This window comes from Ambystoma mexicanum, chromosome 6p, assembly GCF_040938575.1.
Source record: "Ambystoma mexicanum isolate Mex_15411 chromosome 6p, UKY_AmexF1_1, whole genome shotgun sequence".
NCBI lineage: Eukaryota > Metazoa > Chordata > Amphibia > Caudata > Ambystomatidae > Ambystoma > Ambystoma mexicanum.
Window position 1 is genome coordinate 670,762,553 of NC_090935.1, and position 16,899 is coordinate 670,779,451.

Consider the following 16,899-nt stretch of genomic DNA (forward strand, 5'->3'; position numbering starts at 1 on the left):
TCTGCACTTCAGAGTTTGGGGAACAGGGACCTCACAGAACAAGCAAGTGAAATCTGCTGCATCCACATTCCAGCATCCGTATGGTTCTGCCACCTGTGCTTGGTTTGCCAGCTCCATGCCTTCTTCTGTCTCCTTCTACTGCTGCACACACTCCAGTCACATTTCCAGATTCTTCTTGTCTTCATTGCCTGCACCTAAGGGGGCCTTTTATGCCTCCCAGTTTGCTTCAGGTGTGGGCTGTTATGCTTAATTGCCTGACAATGCTTACAACATGCCTCTTCAGCCCTCTTCTTCGTCCCAGTACTTATGGGATTATGGGACATGTAGTCCCCAATGACAATGTTAATTCTCTTAGGTTTTTGTTTATCTTTAAGGGTAGGTTTACTTCCCTTAAGGTTATTAAAAAGTAAACCTTTAGAATTATTTGTTGTTACAGGGGAGGACAATCAAATTAAGGTAACATTTCCAGATTCCTTTATATTGTACCTTTGGGGGTAAAGAAGGTGTTTATCCTGAATAGTTTTAGAGGATCTTTCCATGGGTAAGGCTTTCTCAGATTTTAAAATACTGGTGTCCAGAACGCCATATTCTAAATTCTAAGCGGAGACAGCCTTGTGGTTCACAAGGACACGGAGGAAGGACTGCTTCAACACCCTCTGCCTCTTTGCCATCCAAAGCCTCCACAACTCAAAAACACTTTCAGGCCTTAACCCACGGGACTGTGGTAGAGGGCAGGTTATCTCAGCATCTGGAACAGTGGCGAAGTATTAAATCTGATGTTTGGGCATTGCAAATAGTTGTTCATGGTTACTGCCTTCCTTTCTAAAAAGGCCTCTAAACTGCCCCTCGAGAGGCTAGTCCTTGAAGGATCCAGATCCACTCCTTTTACAGGAGGTTTTAACCCTGTTAGAGAACGATGCAGTCAAATTGGAACCTGCAGCAGAAAGGAATCAAGACCATGGATGACTAGAAGTACAGTTGGTGGTAGAGCTTTTTCAGTGGCTGCTTCAGTTCTCTGGAATTCTCTTTGCAGGCTCTTTTGGGCCATCTGGCCTTTAGGGAAAGGCTTAAGACATTTCTGTTGGTCTAAATAATTAAGAGTGGGTCTGTCTCCCTTGTACTGTGGCTGTCTGCTGGTTGACTTTGGATCTTTTAGTGCCAAGATACCCCTGGGTCATAGCTGCTCTTAACAAATTCATTTAACATAACATAACATAACATTTAACAAGGCAGGTACTCCCCTTATCTTTCTATCCCCGAGATGGATGGAGGATTGCGACCCATCTTGGACTTGAGATGCTTGAACAAGTTCCTTAGGAAGGACAAGTTCATGATGGTTATTCTTTCTCAGATCCTTCAGGCCCTTCAGCTCCAGGATTGGATGGTGTCATTGGATCACCAGGATGCTTACTTCCATTTGCCCATACATCACAAGCACAGGAAATACCTGAGATTCACCATTGGCAGTTCTCACTATCAGATTCAAGTTCTGCCCAAGGGTCTGAACCAAGGTGATGGCAGTGGGGGCAGCGAATCCTGGTCGATTGGCTGATCAGAGCTCATTCTCCCAAACAGGCCCTGAAAAATCTAAACAGCACCTGCCACTCTCTCCACAAACTGGGATTCTCCCTCAACTTCAAGAAGTCCCACATGACACCTTCCAAAAAGCTGCAATTCATTGGAGCAGTCCTGGACTCTTCCTCAGGCAAAGCTTTGCCACCCGAGGTACGGGCTCAACCCATTTTGCAGATGGTAAACACATTTCTACAACATCTACAGGCCTTCAGTTCTCTGAAGTTGCTCGCCTCATGGCATCCTGAATTTTCCTGGTGTCAGAGGCTCACCTGAGGATGAGGTCTCTCCAATGGACCTTCTGATCCCTGTGTTTGCAGTTCTCCGGCAGAATGAAGAACCTTCTTCTTGTCCCGAGCAAGGTTGCTCAGTATCTCCTATGGTGGGCCTGTGAGGAGAACGTGTTGAAGGGAGAACCCTTTTGGCAACCATGGCCGTTGATAATGTTATTTACAGACGTCTCTCTAACAGGTTGGGGGGCACATACCAACGATCTGACAATCCGCGGTCGCTGGTCTCCATCGGTGTCCAAAACACAAATCAACCTTTTGGAGTTGAGGGCCATCAGACTAGAGCTGGTGGCCTTTCCTCTGTACAGTGAAGAAGTGTCCTGATAATGTTGGACAACACAGTGGCCAAGCATTACATCAACAAGAGAGGAGGGGTAGGGTCACTACCACTGTGCAGGGAAGGAACACAGCTCTGGTTTTGGGCACTGCAAGAAGGAATCTCTCTGTCGGCTGTTCACCTAGCCGGATAGAACACTGAAGTGGATATTCTGAGCAGGCAGAGCACAGTGTCCCACGAGTGGGAGTTAGCTACGCAGGTCCTTCTAGAGATCTTTGCCCTTTGGTGAACACCTCAGGTGGACCTGTTTGCATCCACTGTCAACAGGAAGTGTGGTCGGTTCTGAGAGGAACTGTGGGAGACTAATTTGTGGTGAATTTGGAATTTCCACTCCTGGACGTGTTTCTACCAGTGCCAGTCATTCCTCATGTTCTCATGAGGTTGAGAAAGTCCTGATTGCCCCAGATTGGGCCAGGAGGACGTGGTACCCGGAACATCTGGAAAAGTCCATCTGTCCTGTCGCCTTCTCCACTCGGAAATCAGAACTCTGAACCTTCACGTCTGGTTTCAGAGAGGTTGAGAAATAGAGATTGGGACCTTCTGGAAGACATAACAGATGTGTTGCTTTCGGCCAGAAGGCCAGCGACAAAAGCTTTATACTGCTGCCATTGGAACAAGCTTTGCAGCTGGTGTAGAGATAAAGGAATTGACCCATTCACTTGTGACACACCATCAGTGTTGTCATTTCTTCTGTATTTGACCCATCAGGGGATTCAAGTTTCTACAGTAAGGAGCTATCTGGCTGCGCTTTCCTTTTTCATGCGTTTGCCGAAACAGGACTTGTACTTTATAAGTCCCATCTGGGACCTCAATTTGGGCTTGAGCTTCCTGATGGGCGCTCCTTTCAAGCCCCTCATTCCTGTCCTCTTAGGATGCTTTCTTTAAAAACAGTGTTTTCATAGTACCAGGCCTTGTCACCTAAGCCACCATTTACTGTTTTCCATAAGGAAAATGTAGTTCTGAGGGTTCGCCCTTCTTTTCTACCAAAGGTGATTGTAGAATTTCATTTGGCGCAAGATTGTTTTGCCTACTTGCTACCCTACTCCTTATCCTTCTAAGGACGAGGAAAGACTTCACCGATTGGATCCCAAGAAAGCGTTAAGATTTTATATTAACAGACTCTCTAAATTAAGACAGGATGATCATCGTTTTGTGAGCTATGCTGCTGGCTACAGGATGGGGCAGACTATTACAAAACAGACCCTGTCTCGACAGATTATCCTGTTTATTTCTGAATGTTACAATCTGGCTGGAAAAGAAGTTCCTGAAGGTCTGAGGGCTCATTCTACTAAAGGGGTGGCTACTTCCACAGCCCTCCAGTGAGGGGTACCGGTGCAGGATATTTGTAGTGCTGCCACATGCTCTTCACTCCATACCTTCACAAGGTATTATTGCTTGCACTCACTATCAAGTCATGCAACATACTGCTTTGGCAGCCTATCAAAGATGAGGAACACGCGGCAGGTCACAATCCATTCGAAGAACAGATTACTTACCCTTGGTAATGTTCTTTCTACTGGATGTTCCTCCCACGTATTCCTCATTTCCCTCCCAACCTACCCCTCTATCAGGGAGTATTTCCGTTATTTACACTGTGCTGTGAGAGGAAAAACATGAACTGAGGCAACGGACACAGTGCATGCCATTTATACTGATGCCAACGTCATGGTTGAGAGCAGACTGAGGCCGCCGAGGAACACAAGGTCAGCGACGCACGTCGCTCTCTGCTGTGAAAAGGTTTGCAAAGTTGCAAGGAGAATATCAAAGATGAGGAATACGTGAGAGGAACATCCAGTCAAAAGAACATTAACAGGGGAAAGTAATGCGTTTGTCGGCATTAACCTTTGGGGCATCATGATCCACTTCCCTACAACTCCTCCCCCTGGCTCTAGGCATGCTATAAAGCAATTTGGTGCTGGCTGAGGCACATGGCCTTTTCTGCTTTTTTGTTGTTGTCATGGTGTCGCTATCTCACCTCACCTCTCCTCACACCACATCACCACACCACCTCCACACACTTTGGCACACCTCCACAACACTCCACATCAGCACACCTCATTCTACAAAACCATTCCACACCATCTCTCCAACTTTGTACACTACCACCACACCTCTAAATCTCCACACCCCAACCTCTACACCACTACAACCCACTTCACCCAAAACCACTCCACACCATCACAACGCCCAACACCCATACATGTGCACACCCCCTATGTCTCTGTGCCCACTCCACACCACCACCAAACCACTCCACACCTCCACACCACCAGTATACATCGCCACACCATCATTCTATACAACCACTCTACACCAGCATTCCACACAACCACCACATGCCCACAATTTCATACCCAAAACCTTTCACACACCCAACCATCACAACTCACTCCACTGGACATCACAACATACCACGACACCACTCAACATTATCGCCATAATGCACCACATCAACACACTTCAGACCTCCACCCCACCATACCACTTTAGACCACCACTCTAGACCACAACTCCACACCACGACACCCTTACACATTTACAATCCGTCTCCATTCACATGAATCCACAACTCCATACCACACACTCTACACCATCACAACATGCTCACTCCCCCAAAACCCTGAATCACTACTCCCAACCACTACCCTAACATTCCACACAGCCCACCTCTCTACACATATCCACCACTCTATCTATCAATGCAAACCCACACCTGTTCACCCCATACTGTACAGGTCTGCACTCTTACAACTTTAGACCCCTACAGTTCAAAAGGTTGTCCCCCCACACTCATAGACACCTATGCATCCACACTCTGGACCACCACACCCCCAATCACCAAATCCTCAAACAGCATTCCAACACTCTGCATCCACCACTCGACCCCACTGCACCACTACATGACATCACTGCACACATCACCCTACCTCTCTACACATCACCCCACAACTCCACACTACCACCCAACAACTTTACTCCACCATTCTACACCAGCACTCCTCATAACCACTCCATACCACTACTACACTACCACATCACCCAAACCCGTGCCTCTACATCATCCACCGTTCTACCCTACTATTACACCACCTCACCACACACCATTCTACATCATCCCACCACTCCACCCTGCACCACAACACCACCTCACTGATATACATCCCTGCACATCACTCCACACCACACTCCCATGCCTCTAGATCCCTACACCACTCCACACTAGCCCATCCCTCCACACAACACCCCACCACTCTTCACATCGCATATGATTCTATTTCTAATGCACGACAAGCATGCAATGTTACTGTTTCCCCTGTGACCAGGAAAGTCCCCGTGGTGTAGGGTCCCACCACCATATAAGGGCCCCAGATGAGTTCAAGGCTTGGCCATGTCTCTGGTCAGTGGGGAATATCAGGGGCCCCTCGCCACGGTGTCCGGGTGGGAGGGAGGGATCACTTTTTGTTACATCTTTATTCTCCCACACTATGCCTCGCCGCCCTAAATGAGATAAGCCAGCCTCGAAGGTATTATGAACTAAGGGGCGTGTTTTTGTATTTTGCAGTCTGAAAATCCAACATCGGAATGTCTGGAGACGCTGTCTGCCATCGAGCTCGCCGAGCAGATTACACTGCTGGATCACGTCGTCTTCAGAAGCATCCCCTACGAGTGAGTGCTCCTTCCCGTAACTAACCAAAGTGCATATCCTGCAATGCAGTGCAGGGCTAAGCAGTGCTTCTGAGCCTCCAGGCAAACACCCGTCATCGATTTCTCAGGGAAATGCTGGCGCGCCGAGTTAATGCTGCCTCCCAGCTCTGGTTCCCAGTGTTCTTTACCGGTCACATTATCATCAGAGGCGACGAAGTCAACAAACAACGGTTCCATTGACTTTTGCCTTCTTATGGATTTCTTGGGGACTAAGTGCACCTTGCAGTGATGTCTGTTCGATCTGTGGTTCATTAAGAGTTTAATCGCGCATTAATATTTCATGTCGGAAAGTATCTTGAGTCCCTTCAGTTTAGGACTGCTCTGAGAGTATATTGCCAAGCTATAAACCTGTGAATTCTACAGAATAATAATGCCGTTCTTACACAGCGCTCCTTGCCAGACTCCTCCAGCTTCTAAGCGCTGTAATAACTGTGTTATGATTACCCCGTCATGAGTGGCAGGTGGCAGTGAGGGCCTGGCTGCAGCCAATGCTACAGAGATCTAAGATGTGTGTTGGCATAGCTATAGGCTCCACTGATCTCTTGGGCTCCACTCACCATTGGGCCTGGTCTGTGCATTATATGTCTATGCACATTCCTTTCATGAATGCTGCGGCAAGCAATCCTGTACCATGTAGCTCGCAATCTTTCTTCTTTCTGCAAGATCATTCGCTGATCTTTCGAGGTTTGCTGTCCAACATTGTAGACAGTAGCACACACATCGCATGCTCCGACTTGTAGATGTGGAAGGTGTTTTGCTTTTTATCTTGCTTGCTAAGTTTCTTTGTTTTTGTTTCTTTGTATAATTTGTATAGGGAGTTCTTGGGACAAGGCTGGATGAAACCAGATAAAAGTGGAAGGACACCGTCTATCATGAAAACTAGCCAACACTTTAATGATGTGAGTGAAACAGATTATTCTGCAATCAACCACTGCACAATGACTACATGTTTTATACAGAAATCTAAATGTATTCATACAGGGGCGGGTGTTGCTAGGTCTGGAAAAGATCCGGGGCTAAGCTAATGTCGGGACTGCCAGGACTGGGGGCTAGCTAGCAACGCCTGTGAATTTATATATATGTCATAGTTAAGGAGACGACATGTTTGTCACTCTTAGAAGTTATTCAGCCGTGTGGTGGGTAGGAGCTCCTCTCTTGTTGTGAGAATAGTTCCACAAGACGATCTGATCCCCTGCATGCTCCTGAACATTCAATGCTGGGCGCGGCCAGCAGCAAGTTAGGTATATCCTGCAAAACAAACTGAGCTACACTGCAGTGTCTGCCAAGAGTGCATGAGCAGTGAGGGGACGATTCACACAGCACTCATGCCGCAGAATGCGAGGTTCGCAATGTGCCCATTATGCAGCGGATACCTTACCATGCACAGCGGCCGAGTCGTCAACCAGCAGCAACCAAAAAAGTAAGTGTGGCATGGGTGGGGAGTAGAGCAATTACTCTACTCCGGAAAACCTTGCCATTCAATGTTACCTTACCTCTGAACTGTGGATGTTAGCAATGCCACACTTAGCTAGAATTGTGCACATTATCCTGCGCCAGACCCAGACAGGACTGTGAATGGTAGCAATGCCACACTTAGTTAGAATTGTGCACATTATCCTGCGCCAGACCCAGACAGGACTGTGAATGGTAGCAATGCCACACTTAGTTAGAATTGTGCACATTATCCTGCGCCAGACCCAGACAGGACTGTGAATGGTAGCAATGCCGCACTTAGTTAGAATTGTGAACATTATCCTGCGCCAGACCCAGACAGGACTGTGAATGGTAGCAATGCCGCACTTAGTTAGAATTGTGAACATTATCCTGCCCCAGACCCAGACAGGACTGTGAATGGTAGCAATGCCACACTTAGCTAGAATTGTGCACATTATCCTGCGCCAGACCCAGACAGGACTGTGAATGGTAGCAATGCCACACTTAGTTAGAATTGTGGACATTAGCCTGCGCCAGACCCAGACAGGACTGTGAATGGTAGCAATGCCACACTTAGTTAGAATTGTGAACATTATCCTGCGCCAGACCCAGACAGGACTGTGAATGGTAGCAATGCCACACTTAGCTAGAATTGTGCACATTATCCTGCGCCAGACCCAGACAGGACTGTGAATGGTAGCAATGCCACACTTAGCAAGAATTGTGCACATTATCCTGCGCCAGACCCAGACAGGACTGTGAATGGTAGCAATGCCACACTTAGCTAGAATTGTGCACATTATCCTGCGCCAGACCCAGACAGGACTGTGAATGGTAGCAATGCCACACTTAGTTGGAATTGAGAACATTAGCCTGCGCCAGACCCAGACAGGACTGTGAATGGTAGCAATGCCACACTTAGCTAGAATTGTGGACATTAGCCTGCGCCTGACCCAGACAGGACTGTGAATGGTAGCAATGCCACACTTAGCTAGAATTATGGACATTATCCTGCGCCAGACCCAGACAGGACTGTGAATGGTAGCAATGCCACACTTAGCTAGAATTGTGGACATTAGCCTGCGCCAGACCCAGACAGGACTGTGAATGGTAGCAATGCCACACTTAGTTAGAATTGTGAACATTAGCATGCGCCAGACCCAGACAGGACTGTGAATGGTAGCAATGCCACACTTAGTTAGAATTGTGAACATTATCCTGCGCCAGACCCAGACAGGACTGTGAATGGTAGCAATGCCACACTTAGCTAGAATTGTGGACATTAGCCTGCGCCAGACCCAGACAGGACTGTGAATGGTAGCAATGCCACACTTAGTTAGAATTGTGAACATTATCCTGCGCCAGACCCAGACAGGACTGTGAATGGTAGCAATGCCACACTTAGTTAGAATTGTGCACATTATCCTGCGCCAGACCCAGACAGGACTGTGAATGGTAGCAATGCCACACTTAGCTAGAATTGTGGACATTAGCCTGCGCCAGACCCAGACAGGATTGTGGATGTTAGCAATGCCACACTTAGTTAGAATTGAGAACATTAGCATGCACCAGACCCAGACAGGATTGTGAATTTTAGCAATGCTCCACCTAATTAGAATTATGAACATTAGCCTGCGCCAGACCCAGACAGGACTGTGAATGGTAGCAATGCCACACTTAGTTAGAATTGTGGACATTATCCTGCGCCAGACCCAGACAGGACTGTGAATGGTAGCAATGCCGCACTTAGCTAGAATTGTGCACATTATCCTGCGCCAGACTCAGACAGGACTGTGAATGGTAGCAATGCCACACTTAGTTAGAATTGTGGACATTAGCCTGCGCCAGACCCAGACAGGACTGTGAATGGTAGCAATGCCACACTTAGTTAGAATTGTGGACATTAGCCTGCGCCAGACCCAGACAGGATTGTGAATGGTAGCAATGCCACACTTAGTTAGAATTATGAACATTATCCTGCGCCAGACCCAGACAGGACTGTGAATGTTAGCAATGCCACACTTAGTTAGAATTATGAACATTATCCTGCGCCAGACCCAGACAGGACTGTGAATGGTAGCAATGCCACACTTAGTTAGAATTATGAACATTATCCTGCACCAGACCCAGACAGGACTGTGAATGGTAGCAATGCCACACTTAGTTAGAATTATGAACATTATCCTGCGCCAGACCCAGACAGGACTGTGAATGGTAGCAATGCCACACTTAGTTAGAATTATGAACATTATCCTGCGCCAGACCCAGACAGGACTGTGAATGGTAGCAATGCCACACTTAGTTAGAATTATGAACATTATCCTGCGCCAGACCCAGACAGGACTGTGAATGGTAGCAATGCCACACTTAGTTAGAATTATGAACATTATCCTGCGCCAGACCCAGACAGGACTGTGAATGGTAGCAATGCCACACTTAGTTAGAATTGAGAACATTAGCATGCACCAGACCCAGACAGGATTGTGAATTTTAGCAATGCTCCACCTAATTAGAATTATGAACATTAGCCTGCGCCAGACCCAGACAGGACTGTGAATGGTAGCAATGCCACACTTAGTTAGAATTATGAACATTATCCTGCGCCAGACCCAGACAGGACTGTGAATGGTAGCAATGCCACACTTAGTTAGAATTATGAACATTAGCCTGCGCCAGACCCAGACAGGACTGTGAATGGTAGCAATGCCACACTTAGTTAGAATTATGAACATTATCCTGCGCCAGACCCAGACAGGACTGTGAATGGTAGCAATGCCACACTTAGTTAGAATTATGAACATTAGCCTGTGCCAGACCCAGACAGGACTGTGAATGGTAGCAATGCCACACTTAGTTAGAATTATGAACATTATCCTGCGCCAGACCCAGACAGGACTGTGAATGGTAGCAATGCCACACTTAGCTAGAATTGTGGACATTAGCCTGCGCCAGACCCAGACAGGACTGTGAATGGTAGCAATGCCACACTTAGCTAGAATTGTGCACATTATCCTGCGCCAGACCCAGACAGGACTGTGAATGGTAGCAATGCCACACTTAGTTAGAATTGTGAACATTAGCCTGCGCCAGACCCAGACAGGACTGTGAATGGTAGCAATGCCACACTTAGTTAGAATTGTGGACATTAGCCTGCGCCAGACCCAGACAGGACTGTGAATGGTAGCAATGCCACACTTAGCTAGAATTGTGCACATTATCCTGCGCCAGACCCAGACAGGACTGTGAATGGTAGCAATGCCACACTTAGTTAGAATTGTGAACATTATCCTGCGCCAGACCCAGACAGGACTGTGAATGGTAGCAATGCCACACTTAGCTAGAATTATGAACATTATCCTGCGCCAGACCCAGACAGGACTGTGAATGGTAGCAATGCCACACTTAGCTAGAATTATGAACATTATCCTGCGCCAGACCCAGACAGGACTGTGAATTTTAGCAATGCTCCACCTAATTAGAATTATGAACATTAGCCTGCGCCAGACCCAGACAGGACTGTGAATGGTAGCAATGCCACACTTAGTTAGAATTGTGGACATTAGCCTGCGCCAGACCCAGACAGGATTGTGAATGGTAGCAATGCCACACTTAGTTAGAATTGTGCACATTAGCCTGCGCCAGACCCAGACAGGACTGTGAATGGTAGCAATGCCACACTTAGTTGGAATTGAGAACATTAGCCTGCGCCAGACCCAGACAGGACTGTGAATGGTAGCAATGCCACACTTAGTTAGAATTATGAACATTATCCTGCGCCAGACCCAGACAGGACTGTGAATGGTAGCAATGCCACACTTAGCTAGAATTGTGGACATTAGCCTGCGCCAGACCCAGACAGGACTGTGAATGGTAGCAATGCCACACTTAGCTAGAATTGTGCACATTATCCTGCGCCAGACCCAGACAGGACTGTGAATGGTAGCAATGCCACACTTAGTTAGAATTGTGAACATTAGCCTGCGCCAGACCCAGACAGGACTGTGAATGGTAGCAATGCCACACTTAGTTAGAATTGTGGACATTAGCCTGCGCCAGACCCAGACAGGACTGTGAATGGTAGCAATGCCACACTTAGCTAGAATTGTGCACATTATCCTGCGCCAGACCCAGACAGGACTGTGAATGGTAGCAATGCCACACTTAGTTAGAATTGTGAACATTATCCTGCGCCAGACCCAGACAGGACTGTGAATGGTAGCAATGCCACACTTAGCTAGAATTGTGCACATTATCCTGCGCCAGACCCAGACAGGACTGTGAATGGTAGCAATGCCACACTTAGTTAGAATTGTGAACATTAGCCTGCGCCAGACCCAGACAGGACTGTGAATGGTAGCAATGCCACACTTAGCTAGAATTATGAACATTATCCTGCGCCAGACCCAGACAGGACTGTGAATGGTAGCAATGCCACACTTAGCTAGAATTATGAACATTATCCTGCGCCAGACCCAGACAGGACTGTGAATTTTAGCAATGCTCCACCTAATTAGAATTATGAACATTAGCCTGCGCCAGACCCAGACAGGACTGTGAATGGTAGCAATGCCACACTTAGTTAGAATTGTGGACATTAGCCTGCGCCAGACCCAGACAGGATTGTGAATGGTAGCAATGCCACACTTAGTTAGAATTGTGCACATTAGCCTGCGCCAGACCCAGACAGGACTGTGAATGGTAGCAATGCCACACTTAGTTGGAATTGAGAACATTAGCCTGCGCCAGACCCAGACAGGACTGTGAATGGTAGCAATGCCACACTTAGTTAGAATTATGAACATTATCCTGCGCCAGACCCAGACAGGACTGTGAATGGTAGCAATGCCACACTTAGTTGGAATTGAGAACATTAGCCTGCGCCAGACCCAGACAGGACTGTGAATGTTAGCAATGTCACACTTAGTTAGAATTGTGGACATTAGCCTGCGCCAGACCCAGACAGGATTGTGGATGTTAGCAATGCCACACTTAGTTGGAATTGAGAACATTAGCATGCGCCAGACCCAGACAGGACTGTGAATGGTAGCAATGCCACACTTAGCTAGAATTGCGAACATTAGCATGCGCCAGACCCAGACAGGATTGTGAATTTTAGCAATGTTCCACCTAATTAGAATTGTGCACATTATCCTGCGCCAGACCCAGACAGGACTGTGAATGGTAGCAATGCCGCACTTAGCTAGAATTGTGCACATTATCCTGCGCCAGACCCAGACAGGACTGTGAATGGTAGCAATGCCACACTTAGCTAGAATTGTGCACATTAGCCTGCGCCAGACCCAGAGAGGACTGTGAATGGTAGCAATGCCACACTTAGCTAGAATTGTGGACATTAGCCTGCGCCAGACCCAGACAGGACTGTGAATGGTAGCAATGCCACACTTAGTTAGAATTGTGGACATTAGCCTGTGCCAGACCCAGACAGGACTGTGAATGGTAGCAATGCCACACTTAGTTAGAATTATGAACATTATCCTGCGCCAGACCCAGACAGGACTGTGAATGGTAGCAATGCCACACTTAGTTAGAATTATGAACATTATCCTGCGCCAGACCCAGACAGGACTGTGAATGGTAGCAATGCCACACTTAGTTAGAATTATGAACATTAGCCTGCGCCAGACCCAGACAGGACTGTGAATGGTAGCAATGCCACACTTAGCTAGAATTGTGCACATTATCCTGCGCCAGACCCAGACAGGACTGTGAATGGTAGCAATGCCACACTTAGCTAGAATTGTGCACATTATCCTGCACCAGACCCAGACAGGACTGTGAATGTTAGCAATGCCACACTTAGCTAGAATTGTGCACATTATCCTGCGCCAGACCCAGACAGGACTGTGAATGGTAGCAATGCCACACTTAGTTGGAATTGAGAACATTAGCCTGCGCCAGACCCAGACAGGACTGTGAATGGTAGCAATGCCACACTTAGCTAGAATTATGAACATTATCCTGCGCCAGACCCAGACAGGACTGTGAATGGTAGCAATGCCACACTTAGTTAGAATTATGAACATTAGCCTGCGCCAGACCCAGACAGGACTGTGAATGGTAGCAATGCCACACTTAGTTAGAATTATGAACATTAGCCTGCGCCAGACCCAGACAGGACTGTGAATGGTAGCAATGCCACACTTAGTTGGAATTGAGAACATTAGCCTGCGCCAGACCCAGACAGGACTGTGAATGGTAGCAATGCCACACTTAGCTAGAATTATGAACATTATCCTGCGCCAGACCCAGACAGGACTGTGAATGGTAGCAATGCCACACTTAGTTAGAATTATGAACATTATCCTGCGCCAGACCCAGACAGGACTGTGAATGGTAGCAATGCCACACTTAGTTAGAATTATGAACATTAGCCTGCGCCAGACCCAGACAGGACTGTGAATGGTAGCAATGCCACACTTAGTTGGAATTGAGAACATTAGCCTGCGCCAGACCCAGACAGGACTGTGAATGGTAGCAATGCCACACTTAGCTAGAATTGTGGACATTAGCCTGCGCCAGACCCAGACAGGACTGTGAATGTTAGCAATGCCACACTTAGTTAGAATTGTGGACATTAGCCTGCGCCAGACCCAGACAGGACTGTGAATGGTAGCAATGCCACACTTAGTTAGAATTATGAACATTATCCTGCGCCAGACCCAGACAGGACTGTGAATGGTAGCAATGCCACACTTAGTTAGAATTATGAACATTATCCTGCGCCAGACCCAGACAGGACTGTGAATGGTAGCAATGCCACACTTAGTTAGAATTATGAACATTATCCTGCGCCAGACCCAGACAGGACTGTGAATGGTAGCAATGCCACACTTAGCTAGAATTGTGGACATTAGCCTGCGCCAGACCCAGACAGGACTGTGAATGGTAGCAATGCCACACTTAGCTAGAATTATGAACATTAGCCTGCATCACATGTAGATAGGATTGTAATGGAATTACCCTACCCTCTAGTTCCCGTGTGGCTCATCGTACATGTATCGGTGTGTACCCTGCTTTCTTGCTCCCCATGCGGCTATCGTATTTCCCTATGTCCCCCCCTCTCGCTGTAATCCCGCCCCCCCTGTCACTGTGTGTCCGTGCGTCGCAGAGCTCCCTGCCATCCTGTTCCCGTAATATCGCTATGTATTCCCAATGTATTACCCTGCTTTCCTATCCCCATGCTGTTACTATATATCGTTATGGCCCCTCCTGTCACCGTAAGGCCAGCCCGCTGTCACTGTGTGTCCGTGTGTCAATAAGATGAACCAACATATCATATCACATCATTACGCCTACTCTGTACCATACACCATCACTCAACTAGAACACAGCTATACCCCTGACATATTCGGCCTCGCTGTTCACATACGAACACTACCCCATGAACACCTCAACACCCTAATAAAACACAGCTAGCCGATGACATTCCGGCCTTGCTGCTCACATAAGCGTCCTTCAGGCCTAACACAGCCAATCCCAGTCTGGATGTCCACCCACCAGACTGCACACATTCCAGATAATGGGCCTCATCACGAGGTCTGGCGGTAACCCTTAAATGCGGCGGTAGCGCTGTTACTGCCGCATTTAAGGGTCCACCAGATCATGGCCTTGGCTGATTTCCCCCCAGCTCTGAGCTGGGGGCAAATCCGCCACAGATTTGCCGATTTGCTGAGCTATTACCGCCGGTGGGAAAGCCACCAGCGGTAATGGCGCGAAAATTCCCCATTGGGCCCAATGGGGAATGAGGAATTCCCGAATGGGCCCAATGGGGAATGGGAACCAACCGTTCCGCCAAACCTGTGATCCGGCGCTATTAGCGCTGAGGGATTTGGCGGTAGCGCTAATAGCCCCAGCGCTAATAGCGCCGGGGCTACCGCCCAACTCGTGATGAGGCCCAATATCTTCAACACCACACCTAATGCTAGGATGCAGCTACCTTACAGCTATTACATCAGCTGCACACAACTTGTGCACCCACGCACCCTAAGACACCACCTCTCTCTACTGACCTGAACTGCGGTACCCCGAGGGAGTTCAACCTACCAGATAGCAATGATATATAGAGCGCTATATAAATGCCAAGTAACATAACATAACAGAAATCCTTAATTCGCAAAAGGGATTTGCTTGCTGGATGATTAACTAGCTGCCAGCTACATGGACTGCAACACATCCTTGTGCACCCTTTTGTGAATCAGGCCGGCACTTTGGTGTGGTTGCCAGCCGCCACACCAGCACAATTCCCTGACTACAAATTCTGCAGGTGGTTAAAGTGTAGGTATTTGCATCACCACACGTACAAAATGCAGTCTTTATGTTCACTTTCATCTGAAAGCACCACACACAAGGGAAAGAGATCTTCATGAATCAGGCCTGAGGTTATATCTTACTGTGGGAGAGGCCGGAGCATGCAATGATTTCCTATGGGAATTCAGGGCTAACATGCTCGCCCTCAGCAGTATCACAACATCACAAGACAGGGTATCGCAGGTTGCTACAGTACTCATAAACTATGTTTAATACATTGAAGTTGCCTTTTAATATAGCTCAGTGGGTGTCCTTTTTAGGAATTCTCTGAAGTGTAGTGATTAACGTACGTCAGAATTAGTGTTCTTGAAAGTATTTAGGGAATGGTAGCGCATGCACATTCCCACATCATTTGAAGTCCTTCATACCAGCAAAAGAACAGAAGGTAGTTGGGAAATGAAACAATTCATGAAATAATTATTTAGATACCGTGTTTCACTCCTTCTCAAATTCATTGCAGATTGTGGATTAAGTCTAGCACTTTGATGTGGTTGTTTGAGCAGCTGAGGAAGGTCAGTGCCCGAAACATGTTGTGCCATTTCCTAAAACGTCATTCTTTTGAATGTGGAAACAATAAACATTTTAATCATGATAATGATTTGAAGTTAACCGGTTTTTTGAATAATGGAATTCTTACACAGAAATGCTCCTCATCTCCTTGTAGTCACTAGGAACAATTAGGACGAGATCAGTCAGCACAGAACACCTCTAGGTCTAGAGAGCACTTTACTCCTTGCCAAAGAGAGAACATGAAGATACATGCAACAGAGGTGCTCTGGTGTCAGCCAGCTCTTTGGCCCTGCGTAAGCACTGCTTCCAGCTGAAACCTCTGCACAGCAGTAGCCATTTTGTAAGGGCAAGTGGAACTGAGTAAGCTTGTGAGAGATTTGCTGAATTATGATTTAAAGGGCCTATTTAGTTTCACTGCTGCATTGATGATTTTGTTCACTGTTATGCTGTGCGTGGAACTGTCTGTTGCAGAGAGATTTGTTGAATTATGCTTTTAAGAGCATGTTTTTTTTCATGCTGTTTGTACAGCCGAGTAGAAAACATGGTTAATAGGTGGCGCTGTGCAGTCTGGTGCAAGCAACGTAATGGCAGCCAAACTGCCCTTGTGTCCCATGTAGAACATAAGGCTATGCATTAGTGCTTATTTATTTTTCACAGGCTTTTCCAGGGCATCTATATCTTTTACACCTAGGTGCTGCATTCATTTTTGTAGTCTATGTATTT

The 16,899-nt window shown here is 47.2% G+C and overlaps 1 protein-coding gene across 3 annotated transcripts in view; it reads left to right on the top strand.

The window, feature by feature from the left end:
- Positions 1-16,899, top strand: part of RASGRF2 (Ras protein specific guanine nucleotide releasing factor 2) — a 2,380,666-nt gene that overhangs the window by 2,115,970 nt on the left and 247,797 nt on the right. For all 3 annotated transcript variants that reach the window (XM_069627555.1, XM_069627554.1, XM_069627556.1), the window contains exons 21-22: positions 5,762-5,865; positions 6,719-6,803. In XM_069627555.1, the coding sequence (XP_069483656.1) occupies positions 5,762-5,865; positions 6,719-6,803 (189 nt within the window). The remainder of the gene's footprint in view (positions 1-5,761; positions 5,866-6,718; positions 6,804-16,899) is intronic.